This window comes from Scatophagus argus, chromosome 11 (genome assembly GCF_020382885.2).
Source record: "Scatophagus argus isolate fScaArg1 chromosome 11, fScaArg1.pri, whole genome shotgun sequence".
Classification (NCBI taxonomy): domain Eukaryota; kingdom Metazoa; phylum Chordata; class Actinopteri; family Scatophagidae; genus Scatophagus; species Scatophagus argus.
Genome location: NC_058503.1, coordinates 10,796,415 through 10,814,752, shown reverse-complemented (window position 1 = coordinate 10,814,752; position 18,338 = coordinate 10,796,415). Strand labels below are relative to the sequence as shown.

The window sequence follows — 18,338 nt, the reverse complement described above, 5'->3', positions numbered from 1 at the left end:
TGTCTGATCTTCGTTTCAATACATTTTCAATTTACTTGTAGCTGATGGCAACATTATTTTAATCTATTATAACTAGCCTATGCTTTTATTCAATTGCAGATGACTGTAATGATTCATTTCCATTATCTAGTTGCTATATATGGCCCACTGGAGGACAGTTAATTAGTGTTATTCCCAGACCTCTGAATTATTGAGCTCATACAGTTATTGAATACGGGTATATGGTTAAACTTAAGATTTTTACAGACATTGCAGATGGTGGAAACATGCTACACAGGCATTCATATTATGTTCTCTTTCCCTCCTTCACCCTTGCATTACGTTTCATTTACAACTGCTTTATTGGCATGAGGATAACTACCATGGCAGTACTATAGCACAAGCACAAGGTTTTCATTGTCAGAAAAAGGCATTCAGATTTTTCAAAGAAAAAGACAACAAACTGTAGGCACATTACTACCTGCAGTATTATGGAAGTAAAACAAACCATAAATATCACTGGAAAAGGTACTGTATGCTGAGATGCAGTTTATCACTGTTATGACTTGAACAACCAAATGTAATGGCAATGGAGAGAAACTACAGAAGAAAAAACATCAAATAAAAGAAGGGGTGGATTTGATTGAACCTCAGCACAGTTTTTTCTCTCTTTTTTTCCCCATTTTGTTTTAACATGTCTAACATAGAAACAGTTGCTTATTGTTCTGCAGTTGCTATGGTAGGAGAAAAACATGCTGTTTTCAATTGACCACTCTGGGTCTGATTCGAATTTTTTTTTTTTTTCTGCAGTCATTTATGGTTTTCTCCGCTCACATCTGTTCCACAATGAGTTGAGGGTAGCACAAAAGATGGAGATGCAAACACTTGATTCATCAGGCAGATCAGCCGAGATGGATTCAACAACAAATCCTGGACTTCAGAATAAACAGAGATTTGGGAGGAAATGCCACACATTCAGAGTGACTTTAGGCATAATGAAAATTCAAGACAGAAAACAAAAAATCTTGCCTGCATGCAACATTGTCACATCTTTAAAGGCAAAATGTGTTTATGTACCTATTACTACACTATATGTTTCTATAACTTCAAATATGCAGTTGAATTGTTTATAGAAAAAAAAAAAAAAAAGTGTTATGCTTTCCATAACAGGTGGTCCTTTTTGGTGACCAGCTGCAAGTGCTTAAGTTATTGTATAATGTTTGGGCGTATTAATCTGAGTAATGAAGAACTGGTTCCTGTGAGGATCCAAGTACTTGACCCAAAAGTTGCCACCAGAATCGGTGTTGGTAGACCGACTGACTGGAGACATGAGGAAGAGTGCAGTCAAAGTAAGGTTTCTTCACATTTCATGTAACACTACTACTAGGATCAGTACATATATACTTAGTCTTTTCCTGAAACAAATCGGTACAATAATCAATCCATCCACTAATCATAACTTGAGGGATTCTAGTGTGAATAGTCTTGTCTTTTCTGTACTGTGTACAGCTGCAGGTACTTGTTTCCTGTGTATTTATTCTTTTTGAATGCTCATCCTTCCCTTATTCTTGCATGCTTTGCACCCTCTATATCCTGTTTGCTGCTGTAACATTGCAATTTCCCAGTAATGGGACTAATAAAGGATTATCTTGACCATAAATGGCTCTGAATGTTTGACTTTTTTCTTCTTTTTTCGTTTTGGCATTTTCATTCACAAACTTTAAATACCTAAACCAAAAAACATCATCAGCTCCTCACAAGAGCCTGGAGTTGACATATGAGCAGTTGAGTGTGTGTTAAGGTGGGATCCAAACCCACAATGAGGTATTATTAACTTAATATTACTCCCCTCTCTTAACTGCATGGATGACGTCCTTGACAAAGTAAAATCTTTGCCAGGACACTCAGAGTAGTTAGCTCTGAACTTGACTGAGAATTTGTATGTCATTAAACATTTGAAATGCACTTTGTAGAGAAACCTTAGACAAGCGGCATGAGATGCAATTAGCATGTATGAGGTCTGTCTGTGTGTTTCAAAGATAATCTTAGAAATACTGAATGTGAGTTTTCATAGCGTTGTCTGTCCTTGTCACACTGTAAGTTTTATCTTGTGAAAGATGATATGACATGGTATCCAGAGACATAGTTTTGATTTATTCATGAAGCACAAGTTAAAGACCTCAAAGAATTTAATAAATTATGAAGCGTCTTTGTTTTTTTCTCCTCTGAGCGTTCCTAAAAACATGAAGTCTGACTTGGAGATATCCCCAGATAATGAAGTGTTGGATTCTCTCAGCAAAGAAACTCTCCACACTCCTGCATTCTGCCAAGGAGAAAATGAAGAGTCTTTAACTAATATGGACAAGGTGTGGAGGAAAATGTCACTTTTAAAATGCTCCTTTTCCTCTTCTCTTATAAATATGAATTAATTTATGGGACATGCAATTAGTGTGCACCTGTCTCCTATCAAAATGCAGCCTGTCTCTGTTCCTGTTTGTTTTAAAACACATGTAACATGCTTATAGAATACCCCATTAAGCTAACTGTAATATTTGGATAATATATTTGTGATGGTGTATCTTTGAGAAATAGGAGTGTTGAAAGAAAAAAGACATGTATCTGTCCAGCAGTGTCCCAGGCTCAAGTGGATCAGACTCATCAGAGCAGTCGCAGCAGACTGTGTTGAACATTTGCAGCGAGCATCTGAAGAAACCCCCGGTGACCAGTGATTGGATAGCCAAGAGTGTGACCCAAGAGAACCCAAGAGATGCAGAAGAGGTGAGAAAGTGAATGTGCATCTATTACTGTTGACATGGCGACATGCTCATGTTAAATAAAAGCTGTTGGAACTGAAAAAAGTGTTATTTTGCTCACTTTGCCATTTTCAGAATGAGAAGTTATATTCAGTGTCAATGTGTGCAGCTTGGCACAGAGATGATTATGGAAGCAAATTATAGCCATGATAATTTGAATCTTGGAAGCAACCTTACACAACTACTAGGAAACTACACGGAATTTATAGCATATTTACAATGAACAGCATCTAAATTTAGGTGTGAAATTTCTACACAGTAATGTCAAGTGGTGTGTTTTTTGTTTATTTTATTTTTTTTTTTTTTTTTTTTTTGGGGGGGGGGGAGTGTAGAGTGTTGGTTTGTCACTTGATTGAAATGCTTCAAATAAATTGGACATAACATAAATGAGTGATCACATTCCCATCAGCCTCAGCTGATTGTTGTGCTTTGTACTAATTGGCAAATTATAATGGAGAATGTGTTAAAAACTATACCCACTAAACATAGGCTTATGTTACATCTTAATTGCTGATGTTAGCATGTAGCTCTGTATAGCTGATATCTCCAAAAGTTGAAAACTCACGACCCATCCTTACAGCCAAAATGTTGGTTTGTTGGGTTTTGTCTTGGAATTTGGTGTCCGAATTCAATTGTGCAGCGTAATTGTCTGCCTTTTTAGCGAACTGAATATTTTTGAAAATTGGGCACTCTGAAATTGTCTGTTTTTCTTTGTAAAATCTGAGTTTTTCAGGTATCATCTGAAACTGAATAGTTAGATAAATTAATTTTGATATACAGTTTTTCAATTCAATAAATGATGTGCTATTTTATTATGCTTTCAGTAATGGTTAGATTCATACAAGTAGACTATTATTTGCTTCCAAAGGAAGTGAGAAATAATAGTAAATATGAATAAATAGTTACATGTTTCCTAAAAATAAGAATTTAGAATTTTGCCGCATTTCTACATTTAGACAGTTTTTTTCCTCCCTCTCTCTCTTCTGTTGTTCTGCTGTGTAAAGGCTCTAAAGTTATCAGAGATTTTGCTGAAGGGTGCAGTGGTTATCACTGAAGACACCGTGAATGATGGGGACGCAGCGGTACAGAAAGATCAAAGGTCAGGATCACTCTTGTCCATTACTGGCTGCCACCACTAAATGGTTTTCAAATTAAATTTCCATGCCACTGAATCTCTGATCCCACATTTTCCATGACACACTGCAGGTTGAAAGGTTTGGAATTTGAAAGTAGCTCACATTGTCAGACCCCCAAAGCAGGTAACCCACACAAAATCTGCCACAGAAAGATATCTCAGGCAGATTAAATTTACTTATCTTTGCCTTTGTGCTCATGCATTACACTGTGACACCTTTAACTACATTACAGGACACAAACAACAAGTACCTGCCACCCAACACAATGATGCTTGGACTGCTAAGGATCCTTTAATTCCTGATATAGAAAACAATTTCTCTCTAAATGGAAAATGTTATGGACAGAAGGTATTGTCATGTTGAATTTAATGTTTTTCCCAGTTCAGGTGAGGCCCTATCATGACTATGGCTGAGTGTATAGAAGCTTAGATAAATTATTTTAAGTGTTTGGCTGAATAGAGGGCAACACTGCTTGTCAAACACTACGGCAATGGTCAAACATTTATTATGATTTTTTCCAGATGGAACTGGGCAGGTGCGCTATCCTTTCAAGTGAATCTGACATGTAATCATAAATACTTCACATCTGATTGTTCATCTTAATCACATTTAAAAAGCTATCCATCAGGAAGGCTTGCTATTCTGCACAACCAGCTGACTGGTCTTGCATGGTGGTCCTGGAGAACAAACATCTGCAGCCTCACATTCACAAGCAGAAGACGGGGTACCTGTTATCACAGTAATGGCTGCCTTTGGTATGATACAGCTGTTTAATCATTCCTAAAATCTTATTTCATGGTGTAAATATAACTGATATTAAAATCAGCGATATTGTGTAAATTAAAAGCTATTTCATTATTGGCAGATCTCTGTAGAAGCATTTCAAGTCTAGTTTATTTTAATTATTGCTACAATTGACAGCAGACAGAAATAATAACCTGTCTGGGTGAGGCAGTAAAAGCCCCAAGAGGCTTATTGTTCACAAGCTGTTTCTTTTTATAAAGGGTGAATCTGACTCCATAGGGAGGCACCTACTGCAGTGACAGGGGAGATCTGTAGAAACAGTGGAGATGGCTGGACAATGAGCATCATGTTCATGCCCCGCCTTACCAGCCTCTCTGTCTGACATTGAGCCCACACCTCAACATCTGCATCACATTCACCTCTGGCAAACACAGTGTACAGCTTCATGTAGGAGCAAAACTGAAGGCGGGTTGCTGTGGTTTGTGATATTAATAATCATTTGTAGTACCAGCAGAGATAGAAGTAAAGACCAAATTTAAGGCAAAATCATTGATTCTGCTATTCTTGCTGTCACAACCAAATCAAGGCAAAGGTCTAACGCTGCCGGGACCTGACATGCTTCAGAGGCAACTGCAGCAGAAGAGTGCAGAGATCAATGTCCTGCTCCAGAACATCCAGTCCCTCATCACCTATCAAAAGACTGTCAGGCCACAGAAGGTCAAGCCCCAGCAAAGCCTCATCTCACACACGGAAAGACGGCAGCTGCCAATGAAGCAGCAACAGTCTGCCAAGAAGACCCCCTAAAGCAGACGACGTCCTTGAATGGCAGACTTTCATTTGTGTGAAATGATTCGTACTGTAGCGTTCTGAGAATTTAAATTTGATGACAGAGTGTTTTCAAGGAATAAAACCAAAGTACATATTTAACCTTCTTTTCTTTTTTTTTAATCAGAATGTTCATAAATAGTATAACTGTACACATCATTTTACAGGGGACACACACCAAAGCAAATATTACATTGACAGTGTCCTGTCACTTTTTGTTACTCTGTGAGGACCGCTAGGAAACACACCCATAAATCATACAGTCTACAGTGCAAAACTGCCAAGGTCAATAGTCCAAAAGTAAAAGTATATTAGTTTTGATCAATGTGTTTATAAAAAGAAAAAAGTATAAAACATCAGATTTCAATGTATTTTTTTAACAGATTTTCAAGATAATAACAAAAACGTATTTCTTCTTAAAGAAAACATCTGACAAATAAAGAACAGCTGTGTGGATTTTGCCATTATATCAGGGATGGGAAAGCTGTTGGACCTGAGGGTCCTATAACACACCAGACCACCATACATTTTTATTGAATGTTACATTTTAAAATAGAAGAATAAAATATTTTGCAGCATTTTTCTCCCGTTATCCTCCCAAAACCGTCAGGGGAATCCTTGCATATGAATACGAGCCCCCTTACTGGCCATTAGCTACCTGTCTGATGAACAACCCTTTAGTGCCTCTATACGAACAACCCAAGTGTCCTTGACTGAACACTCTAAATGTTTTTCACTCCCACCCTCACATATTGTGCAAATTATTTTGATTCAAAACAATCTGATGTTAAGGGGGATGCAACCATGATCACAAATCCACTCTTGTCAAAATGGATTTCTGCTACAAGTAAACAACCCTCACCACCCCCAACAGAACCTTCAATTTGAGTTGAACAAATTGATCGAGTCAGTACCCCCCAGAAACTTCCACTTCCCATTTTATTATGGACTTGAATACCTGAACCTCAACATACTTGTAATTACGTACGCTTCTGTTAGAGAATCTTTGGCCTTGTGCAGGATTTGTTGGGTTTTTTTTTTTTTTGTTTTTGTTTTTGTTTTTTTTGCTTTAAGTTCAGTACTCCCAGTCCAGCTTGCACCTCAAGTAGATGTTCTCTGGTCAGAGTTGAGGAATCATATTGCCATCCGAAGGAGTGCTCACCTGCATCATCACGTCTAACTTGGACATTACTTATTCACAGACAGCAGTAGGTTAATCTGAAAGAGAGCCATAAAAAATGATGAGTGCTCACCGTGACTTAGCCGGCATTCCTTATCAAACGTTTCTCCACTGAAGTGGCTCTCAGCAGTTTTGGATGTTGCAGCTGCATTATTAAAACTATGTCAGGTGCCTCTGGGCTGTGCTAATCCCACAGTGCTGTACCTGCTCTGTAGATGGGCATGCGATGATTTGAAGGTCTTCTCCGCTGTATTCCTCCTGAAGTAAGGCGTGCAGTCTTTGGAATACCTGCTGGATGTTATTCTGTGGAAAAAGCCATCCTATTACCGAGTGCTGGAGGGAAATTAATACTACATTTCCATCTGGCCTACGTCCCCTCACTATCTTGTTTCCATGTCAACCACTAGAATTTTGTTTCCCTCTCATTCAGCTTCACCTAGCACCTTGATGAACAGTACACAGGCAGCACAAAGATTTCTCTATTAGGATTCAATCACACATACAATTTAAAGCTAAAGGCACAATCTCCAAGCCAAATAGTCAGCCAGAGACTAGAATTAAATCACAGGATTATAATCTATATTTCTCCAAAACCGACTGACAGGTCTTTAACTCCAGTGACTCCATTATATCCTCCATCATAATTACTAATTGGACCTCCGAGTGCATGCACATGGTATTTGTGCTTTGCGAATACTGTATGAACGATTCTTTGAGTTTTAACAATGAGAGGAAATGGACTCGCGTAGTACAAACTGAAATTTCTGCCACCCACCCGGACAGGCTTGAAAAGGATGAACTCTGTGTCTCTATTGGCTAAGTACAAGGACATGCTCTGTAAAGTGCTTGGCAGCTTGCTCTTCATCACCCGGTAGGTAGCCATCACTATATCGTTGATCTTTGCTGAAAAGAGAAAAAAAAAAAGACTGTGGGGGGAAAAAACATTGACATGCCCTCTAGCATTCTTTATACAAGTTTTGATGAATTACAGTACGATGCCGGTGGCGTTTCCTGAGACAAATCTTACCTGGTTGTGCCCAAGGTTGCTGAGACAGACTGTACGTGGGACCACCTTGGATAGCCATAGTTTTAAGAGCTGCGACCTGAGTGCAGAGTAGAAACAGTCAAAACAACATGCTGCCAGTTGGGCCAATTCAACTCAGTCTTTAATTAGAGAAAGAGCAGTATTGACTTGAATGATAAGAGAAAAATAAGTGATGTGGATTAATTACTGCAGCACAATTAATGTACTGATTTGAAGATTTCAGAACATAATAAAATACGGATACACATGCATATAAAAACGCTGGTACTAGATGAAAAACAGACATTTTATCTTTAGTTGTAAGTAAAGTACAGAGACTTTCAGTGATCAGTGAATAAGCAAATAATTTTTCAAAAAAGGTCTTTTAAAAAAGGTAAAAGCTGGGGGAAAAATGAAGGTCAGGATGAGCTGTTGCTGCCTGAGGCTAAGTCTGTCTTGGCTCTAACAGTTACCTTGGTGAGAAACTCCTCAAGGTTCCCCACAAAGATCTGAGTCTGCTGCTGGATGAACTGCTCACAGCTGAACTTCAGGTGTCGGTCCACATCTTTCTTAGAGTCAATGTAGTGCTCCTTTATCTCCGGTGTTCCCTGGGGGCCATGGAGACAAAGGCTTTAGTGCTATCAAGTGGCGTTTCCCTTCAGGCAGGGATCTATCAAAGTATATAAAATGTATGGTATGTCTAATAGGCATTAAAAAAAAAACTCTACCTCCAACAGGAATTCAAGTATGGCGTTGTGACTGTTAAGTCGGAAGAATTTTGGAACAGCCTTCGGGTTCAGGATTTTGAAGGCAGCATCTTAACACAAAAAAGCAGAGATTAAACATGGACTGGTGTAGAATTAGAGTGCCCTCTAGTGCTACAAACGTAATATGACCTTGACTGAGACGGGGGTGATAGGAGGGGCCAATCTGTCCTGTGAGCCATCGGCTAATGTACATTATGGTGTTGGATTACACTGTAATTTCCACATTAATTGATGCCACTGGTGCATGCGATAGGCACAAGTTGCTTAATGAGCATGAGAATGTAATGACTGGCTTTATGGAGCTGAACATCAATGTTCCCTCTACCTTTAATTATCTTACCTCGTGTTTTCTTCAGGTCCAGTGAGATTTCCTTGATGGCAAAGTCGGTGTGAAATGGGGCAATCTGTTCACGCAATATCAGCAGGTGTTTGATCAGGAAAAGTTGCCCATCTATTTGCGTCTACAGAAAGTGATAGCACACTGTTAAATCCACACTGCAGGTTGCCAACACAAAAGGGCATCTGCTGACTAGCCAAGCTACAGAGAACATAAAAAGCACAGGCTCAGAGAGATAAGGGAATATGTCTAATTAATAACTGCTGATGAACCATAGCTGGAAAGGGACATATTACTGACTATTGCTCAGCTAGTAAGTAAAACACTGGAAAAGAGACATCATCAACACCAGGTGGAAACACATCTTCAGAGATTGATGCTGTTGCTTTAATTTAAAGTGTTAGGTTGAAACAGGCCAGTTAGCACAGGCAGACAGCTAATTTGAAGGTGAGAAAGGCAAATAAATAAAGGATGGACTGCTGAACACTCTGTAGAGCATAATAACACACCCATTAAAATAAACTTTAAATGACACCCTAGCTGCTGTGGTTAACCCTATAGTCAAAAAGAATCTATCTGAATGACAGAGCACATTTTATATAAGAGGGAGCTGATCTTATTTACTAAACTGATCTTATTTACTTATTTACTGTCAAAATAAAGGCATATTTCCAGATGCTTCGATAACAATAAAAATCTGAAAGGTTGAGTACAAATAAACTAAAATCCTCTTAAAAACCATATTCTATTCCTAACCATGGGTGCCAACCTTGTTTTTAAGGATGATATCTGAAGCTTTAAGCAGAGACTGGATGCAGGCAGATAAGGCTTCTTGAGATAAACCCTGGAAGACTGCTCTCTGGAAAAAGACCAAGTCACAGTAAGACACACAAAAAAATACCAAACACAAAAGTGGAAAAGTATATGCCACAAATCCTACCATATTTTAATACAGGAGACAATATATTAGAGACAAGCAAAACTTGGAAGACTCACATCTATACATCTGTAGAGCTTGGACAGACAGACAAGCGTTCGTCTGACAGTGGGGTACCACATGCCGTGCAGATCAGCAGGAGAGATCGACGTCTGTAGGCTTGATGCTTCTACATTCCCTGTATTCATTGTGCAAAAGGAGGAAGAGCCAGGAGGCAAATGACTGTAACACCAAAAGTAAAGTTAAAAAAAAATAAATAAATAAAAAAGTATCACAATCTGGAAACACAGACCGACGTTACTGTTTCGTCTGCGATCAGGATCCTCTAGTTGAACGTCAGAAAACATGGATTCCTGTGACGTCTGCTTCATCTGCTCTTCCTTCAAACTCTGAGCAATTCTCTATTGGAGACAAAAAAAACAAAGGCACGAATAAGCAGATAAAAAGTTTTAGACTCTGGGAAGTCATGTTTTTTTGTGTTTAATTTAACAACAGGTTTTTAAAGGCTAAATTAAATACATTAAGAAATCTCAAGGAGGTACTTCAGGCATCAGACACAAAACATTTATAAGTTATTAAATATGAGTTAATACTCAAAGGCATATGTAACAATGTTACAGATCTTTACAAGACCACAGACTTACAAGAAAAGCCTTAAATTTGCATAATTTAACTTAAATCTCATTATTTTCAAGAACCTGTAGATGAAAATATGGAAATTCACTATTTTTCTTTTGCTTCAATAGAAAGTCTACAGGTTCTTAAAAGATTACATAAAATAAAAAATAATAAATAAAAACCAGAACACATGCCTTCACTAACTTGAGAGGATACATGCAACAAGAGGGTACATGCAACACAGTTAAGTCTCAAAGTGATATCTGACTGTTTACGCAGACATGCAAAAGCCAGACGACCTTGCAAAGCTTAAATACATATAATCCATCTTAAAACCCAACTTACAGATCCTTGTTATGATAAACACAAATTATCTGACATTTTATAAAGTACATTTTATAAAGACATTTTATTCATGAAATAATCATTGAATTGACTTCTAATGAAAATATTTATTAGCTGCATGAAAAAAAGAAGATATTTATTAGGTGCTGCAATAATTACATCCTACAGAATCCTCCATCCTACATTCTACAGAAGCTGAAGGGGAAAAACTACCTCCATCATCTCCAGTTTCTCAGGATAGGCCAGATCCCCTGGAGCGGGTTTGTAGCCTGTGATATCAGTGTGGATGTAAATGTGAGTCCTGTAGACCAGCCTCTCCTGAACATCCTCCAGCATCTGCTTCACCACTGCATCAAAGGCCCCCAACTGAGCAGCTACATAAAATGCACAGAAGGTCAGTTTACATTCGTACATCGAATATCAAAATCACAGCAACCTTTCCCCTCGAGTCCAACACAAAATACATTGGATGCAAGTCCCATAGGGTCTTCAGTATCAAGCTGGTGTATATTGATGAGAAATCTGAACATGTGGATGAGAAATGAATAAGAACCAAAAAGCAAAATACTATACCATGAAATAGTGTATACAAAGTTTTGGTGAAATTTTTGATAGATAAACTAACAACACCTACCAAAGCAAAGATGAGAATGAGAAACAGCTAGCCTGACTGTATATGGTAACAAAACTAGCCTACCGGCATGTCTAAAACTTCTCTTGGTATCCAATTTGTTTAATCCATACAAAAACCTACAAGTAAAAAATTACTAATCCCATTTCAGTTGAGGTAATGCATGCAACCATTTTCTTGGTAGCTGGTAGTAGCTCCCTAAATTGTCCGACCAAGAAGTAGTCCAGCACATAACCACCGTAAAATACAGATCTGACATTTTAACAGTTACGGCTGTTTTCCGTCTTATACTCATTCCTGGATAAAAGTACAATCTATGAACTGCAGTGCAGCTCATTCCTATAAACTCAACATTTACTATACCACGAGATGAGCAAAAAGAACAGAAACTTACCATTGTTATGAACATGATCTTCCAGCATCTCATTCTTGAGTATACTGCAGAGCTCAGACAGGGTTTCCAGGTGGATGATGTGAATGATAAGAGGCCGGAGGACATCATAGAGGGACAAACACAACTTCTCTAGCAGCTCGCTGTCAGGAATTAAACACCATTTAATTGCTTTGTACAACTGACAGAAGTCTAAAATTACACTTTGTGTTGATTTCAAGCTTCAAGTTTTCCTTCAAATTAAGGAATAAAGTAATGCCTAAAAATAATTATGAGCTGTTAAAAAAAAAACAAAAAACTTTTTGCTTTGAAACAGTGTTATGAATCGTCTGCCCTGCTGTGTAAATTGGTATTTCAAGCACTAAACATATTGAGCAAAGCTTAAAACGCTTATCATGCATTCCGAAGCGTCACGCCTTCAACAAACACATGCTGTCTGTTTGCGTGCGAAGACGATGGCTCTCTGGGAAGCAGGCGATACTCACTCTAGTTTAGGTGTAGGTTTGGAAAAGAACTCATTGTACAGTTGGTGTTCATCCTGGCACACGTGAACCATGAAGGCACAGCCGCTGCGAACCTGTGCATGTACACACAATGATTACCCACTGAAGTCCCTACCAACACTTTGCTTTGGCCACACTTCAAACAAACACACACATCCTCCCGCATGAAAGAAAGAGCCCATTACAGCAATCATTAATGAGACGCAGTTTCATTAAGAGAAAAATCTCGGTTAGGTGGTGCGGCTGTTTTGACGTTTGTTGCATGCAATTCTGACCTTTAATTATAGGATCCCCATCAAGCCAATTAGTGAAGTGTTTTTAAATGCCAACGCAGCATCAAAATACATAAAACTGTCCAGGTGCCAAAACGGGATCAGTTATTCCTGAAGTATCAAATTAGAATAAAAATACTGCACCATGAATTACGATGCCAACCCTGAGATTAGTTACATTTTTTAAGCGCTAGAGAAACCCAGCACAGCAGTCATTGCTTTATAAATGAGGCATGACAAAGTATACAAACAAAACTCAGCAATTCACCTGTGAACACAACAGGAGGAAGATTTGGATGCCTGCTGTACACAATCTTAGATTATACTCATTTATCATGCGCACAGCTTTGGATCTGTACCAAACTCTACAGAAAATGTCCCAGAGGGAACCACGCTGTGCATTCTGCAAGCTCAAATGTCACTCTACTAAATCTAAAGGGCAGGTGTGCTTTGAACCAGTCATGCCTTACCAGAGCACAGTGGTCTTTGCTGTTTTGGTTGGTCAGGTCAGTAATGGTGGATGTAATGCTGGGACTGAGGAGCTGCTCCCTCTGGTCAAGGTAGCACTGATGGATTTCATCTAGGAGCTGATGGTATCTGCTCATGTCAATGTAAAGAAGGGATGAGTTAATTTAAACACAAGAACTGTGGGAAATATAATATATATAACAGGAATGCTACAGCTGCTACTTTATTCTGGAGAAATACCAATACTCACTCTGGAATCTTCTCTGCTCGCTGCTCTATTTGCTCAATTAGTGACTGAAGGAAAACAAAATGAAAATGTCATTTTATGACAGAAAATTATCTATGCATAATTTCAGTGGGTAATAAAAACACTGTACTCACTCTAACTTTAGGTGCGACTGCTCTAAACTTAACATAATAAAGTGTAAAGGCGTTGTCAGCGTTGGTTAGGTTCATAGGATCCTGTCGGGAAACAAAAAATAAATAAATGGATTAGTGATCTTAGACTGCCTCTATAAAACATTGTTGACTGTGTAGGAGGAGGGAATATGATAAGTCCTTACCCTTTTCGTTAACTGGCTTGTGAGATTCTGCATAGTGTTTACAATGTGGATCTTCATGAAGTGCATAGCTTTAGAAAGACACTGTTTAAACTTAGCCAAATAAACTGGATAGTCCTTGAAATTGGGCTGTAATTAATCAAAAGAAGAAAAATTAAACCGTATAATTGTCATCACATACCACAGATCATATGACAAAGTTCTTGCATTATTCTGCAAGTCAATAGTATATCAAGGTCTTGGTATAAATTTCCCACTTGGATAATTATGCACAATTACACAGAAGGCTTTCAAACGCCTTTACTGCTTAAAAGGATGATTGGTGTTTAACTACTCTGGTAATGAAACGAGATCTGCACAGACAGAAGTGAAATTCTGTCAAGAGCACAAACTACTTACATGTGAAGAAACATATTCAATGCAGTCATCCAATTTCGACAGCATTGGTATAAAGCCTTCACTATTTACAGACAAGGTTGGCGAGTTCAGTTTCTGCAAAGGCAAAGAAAAAGCTAGGTTTGAAGTAATTCCAAACATAAGCAATTATAATCTTCCAGCTCTTGGTCTTTATAATTAAAACATTTTTTTCATTTGGCAAAGTCTTCGCTGCCAGAAACGTGTTGTTTTGAACTTTGAAACCAGTCCAGTATAAAATCTATTAAATCGGTTTCACAGATTTTACTAGGAGGCGAAACAAAATTTCACGAGTACATTTTATGAAACTTTTTACACATAATTATACAGGAAATGTAGCTGAGATCCAAGGTATAAACACAACTGCTGATCTTATGCGCAATTTACAATGCACACATTTAGTTAAACTGTTTGAGGATGTAGACAACAGTAAAACCCAGCCTACCGTGTTGATGTTTTCTAGCTCATTAAAATACGACAGTTTCTGCTGTATGCTCTCCGCCAGGTCAACAAGCTCTGACTGCAAAGGGAGAAAACAAGAAACCAAATATGACAAAACACGGCACAGCTAATTTCAGTTCCGCTAAGAGTTCTGTGAATGCTCCAATCTATACACACATTTGCAACATAAGAAGCTATCTGCAAAGAAAATTAAAGACATGCCAAAGAAAGACAATAGAGAAAAAGGATTCTTTTTGACCTGCATTATGTTTTCTAGCAATTTTACATTCAGACAAGCTTTTGTCTGTGTCATGCTGTTCTCAACCAGACAGTGCATGTGTTATTTCCAGTCATCTCCATTTCCCATTTTAGAACAGCTCCAAAGTTTACATCATACAGTCAGTGCAGTTCATTCTGCAGTCTCTGGGTTTGGGACTGATGTTCATGTTGGCAAATATGATAGTCAGCCTATCCTGGATCTACCGTCTTATCATGTGATGGATACAACAGAGTGCAGCTTACCTGCTCTTTCAGGAGCTGTTCACAGGCCTCATGGAGGGTGCCAGTTTTATTGGACACAAACAGATATTGTTTCTGAAGGGAGTCCAAGTGCTCCAGAGCAGCACTGACATCTTTCAGAATAGCATCGCATTGCTCCTGGTAGCAGTTCAGATCATCTCTGGTTTTCCTGAAGGGACATATTATCTCTTTGTTTACCCAAAGATAAGATGATGCAGCAAAGCTATTTACTGGTTTGCACTACGATCTGATAATGTCTAACATTAAGTGGACATCTATGCATTGCTCTTGATGGGAAATGTTCATGCAAGCTGCATGGCTGACCAAATCTTAAACAGGGATGTCACAGCACATGTGCTCCACCAGCTGTCGAAGGCAAAACAGCAGCTGTGACATTACTAATTGGGGCTTGGCTAGAAGTGCAGCTTGCCCATAGAGAAGCACAGCAGCAGATTTCTGCCTTGCTTTTTCTGACATCCTGATGGCCAGTGATCTGTCACAGCTGCAGCCACTTTTTGAAAACAAACCAAACAAATCTTTTCTGTTGGCTTATGACTACTTAATGTATGCCTATGTGCACGTTTGTGTCGGTGGTTTATGTCTAGCTAGCCTGATAATCAAACTGAATTTCAGATTCATTCAACTTACGGGCAGCGACTCAAAGGTCCGAAACTGTAATCGGGGTTGCGCTTTTTTAAAAATTTGGTTCTCAGTTGAATTATGCTTAATTTACAAGGAAATCCACGTTAACAGAGGCAAGATTTTTTTAAATTTCAATAAATGCATGATGATTCCAAACTCAATGAGTAATCACATCAAATATTTGCGAGTTCAATACTGACCAAAATAATTGGGATTAGGATTTTATTTTTTGTCACTATCAATTATTTATGCAGTGTGTAGTAGATGTGGGTTTTTTACTGTCTTTGGGGGAGGTGGGTAGTTGTGGGATGTGTGATGAACATGCATTTTAATGTAAAGAACAATGAGCTTACTTGTGATCAACTGAAATAACATTGCTTTGCCTTATCGAAGGGGTTTGATTTTGTCATATCCTTTACATGAAGCCTCCTCTAATCAAGCTTGTTGCCAATACATGCAGCACGAAAGCACAGTCCTGGTGTGGATAAAGCGCTTTTCCGCACCTGTATTTCACGTTCTCATCCTGGTCCATGTTTGTCTGTAACTTGGCAAACCAGGCAAAAAACTGCAACACAAATTGACATTGCATTAAAAGCACGCATCTTGCTATAGAAAAGTATGTCTGAGCGGCTACAGTACCGTTTAACGCTGGCAAAGACAAATCACCTGTTGTGCTGTTTCTATCCTGTCATTCTCCATGTCCAGCATCTGGAAACCCTTGAGAAGGACGTCCTCTGTCGAAGCGGGGACAGTCGCTGTGAAGGGAGACTGCAAGGACCTCGACGAAAGGCTGCCCAAGTCCTCAATGGGCAACTGTAACACAAAGCAGGGCTCCCTGTTTCTAAACATGACCACAAGCCTTCATGTGAAGCTAGCTGGAGTGCTTGACGTGGTTTTAGAGTTAGCCTACAAGCTAACATACCGTGCAACATTAACTTAATTATTCTATATACACCAGAGAATGGTCAGGTGTTATGCAAAGGCAGCTACATGGTTTGGTGAACCTCACTGACGTTTGGAAAATAAGTTAGCAATCCTGTTAGCTAAGCTAGCTGATGATGGAGTCACATCTCACCTCTGACGGGACAGAGACTGTTTCAGTTGCGGCTCTGAGCTCCAGGACAGAGTCCATTTGCTTCTCCGTAAGGGGAGCCATCGCATCCGTGCGGCGATCCCACAACGACAGTTTCTCCCAAGTTTCTTTATCAGTTGGGTCTAAGACGGACTGATCTGTGAACGCCATCGCTAGTTCGTATAGCACCAACGTCAGCAGCAAAGCGCAGGTACTTCCTGTTCCGGGAATATGGGCGGGGCTTGGTGAAGTAGCTTATCCAGCTATACCCAGCTGCAGACACATGTAAAAGAAAGTTCAAAATACTTGAGGATATTTTAATATGACTACTTTTTATAATGTTCAAGATTTCTATTAAATCATGCTAAAACAAAAATAGAAACTATTACTGAGTGTGTGTTTACTGTTTTTATTCCGTATAATATCTTATTTGTTTGCTCTTTGAAGTTTTATTTTTGTTTCATTTTATGCTTCTCGTTTTTAAGTCTCATGATGGATTGACTTGGTGTCATTTCTGTCCTGTGATTATTTGGACAAGTGTGTTATGTGCATGTTTGTTTGTTATAATAACACATCCAAGTCAAATCAGTCACGTCATAATTAACGTTTTATAACTTGCATATATAGATTTAGTAGGTTTGAACTGGAATAAATAAATATATAAAAGATAAGCACAAAGAAATTGTGTTACAATGCTTTCTAATCTTCACGTAGCCCAATACCTTGAGATGTTGTTTCACATTGGTTTTATGTTCCTAACCAAATGCTATTTATTCTATATTTCCACTGAACTAATCGCATTGCTTTACATCTTCACTTGGGTGATAGCTGGAGCTCATAATATCAGTATTATGAAGCTAACGCCACAAGAGTAATAGTCCAACGTGACAGACTGAATTTCTGGGTGGGACACAGCCTACATGGCCTCTGGCAGCATAATCACTCATCACAGAAAATACAGATCCAGCAGGTGGAGCCCTGGGGCACAGTTTTAATATTTCAAATGGAAATTTTCTGTTCTTTTTCATTATATCTGCTAATGAGTCACTATTATCTAAGTACTCACTGTGAATACAGCAGTTGATCAGACTTATTGTAAGTGTTGCGGTCACACATGATAACACGATGTATTTAATCTCCCAATGTACAGAGCTTTAACTTTAATGCCAACTCTACTCCGTCTGTCTGTCTTTTATCAGGCATGCAGAACATGAAGCATGGAAATGCACAAAATATTGTCTTTAGTCAGATGTGTTTTCATAATGGGACAAATATGTTTGCAGTATATTTTGTGTATTTTCTACTTGTTTGTTTGAACTAAAATTGGTCATAAAGCAACTATGTAACAACTAGTTATAATTAAAAGAAAATGATCATCCATGATTTCTTTACACACAAAAATAAAATGTACACATTTCATAAACCAACAAAGTCCTGGAGGTCTTACATGGAGGAGGTCAAGTCATGTTCACATATTACAGCTTTGTCTGCAGGGTGTCTCATGGGAAGGTCACACAGAGTTCAGATTTTTTTTCTTTTTTTGCTCTTGTCTACTTCAGTTGAAAGGAGATGCTGCAAAATTCAAGCCACGTTACTCCAGAACAAAAAGAGATGTCACAGCAAATCTTGTCAGAAGTTGCATTTTGGTTCAGCGTGGGTCAGAGTAAGTCCTGTAAAGCAACACTTCTCTTTGTGGTGATGGTGTTTTCTTCTCACTGTG

At 38.6% G+C, this 18,338-nt stretch overlaps 1 protein-coding gene across 1 annotated transcript; it reads right to left on the bottom strand.

Moving 5' to 3' along the window:
• Positions 1 to 5,594: 5,594 nt before the first annotated feature.
• On the bottom strand, positions 5,595 to 16,849 carry cog3 (component of oligomeric golgi complex 3). The gene is made up of 23 exons (XM_046404609.1): positions 16,622 to 16,849; positions 16,213 to 16,359; positions 16,050 to 16,111; positions 14,908 to 15,073; positions 14,390 to 14,464; positions 13,930 to 14,022; positions 13,534 to 13,659; positions 13,352 to 13,432; positions 13,221 to 13,264; positions 12,973 to 13,099; positions 12,213 to 12,304; positions 11,731 to 11,870; positions 10,919 to 11,079; positions 10,035 to 10,143; positions 9,802 to 9,920; positions 9,575 to 9,664; positions 8,809 to 8,929; positions 8,430 to 8,518; positions 8,175 to 8,309; positions 7,705 to 7,780; positions 7,453 to 7,580; positions 6,882 to 6,980; positions 5,595 to 6,715 (listed from the first exon to the last, which is right to left on the bottom strand). The coding sequence occupies exons 1-23, from the start codon at positions 16,787 to 16,789 to the stop codon at positions 6,686 to 6,688; spliced, it is 2,478 nt and encodes an 825-aa protein (XP_046260565.1). The 5' UTR covers positions 16,790 to 16,849; the 3' UTR covers positions 5,595 to 6,685.
• Between the last annotated feature and the right edge of the window lie 1,489 nt (positions 16,850 to 18,338).

What these genes read in the sequence shown, in the direction of transcription:
- cog3 (XM_046404609.1), bottom strand. Translation starts at nt 16,789, where the DNA reads ATGGCGTTCACAGATCAGTCCGTCTTAGACCCAACTGATAAAGAAACT. An exon ending in GGATAGAAACAGCACAACAG is followed by an intron (nt 16,112 to 16,212) that starts GTGATTTGTCTT and finishes TTTGTGTTGCAG; the next exon opens with TTTTTTGCCTGGTTTGCCAA. An exon ending in GGACCTGAAGAAAACACGAG is followed by an intron (nt 8,519 to 8,808) that starts GTAAGATAATTA and finishes TTTTGTGTTAAG; the next exon opens with ATGCTGCCTTCAAAATCCTG.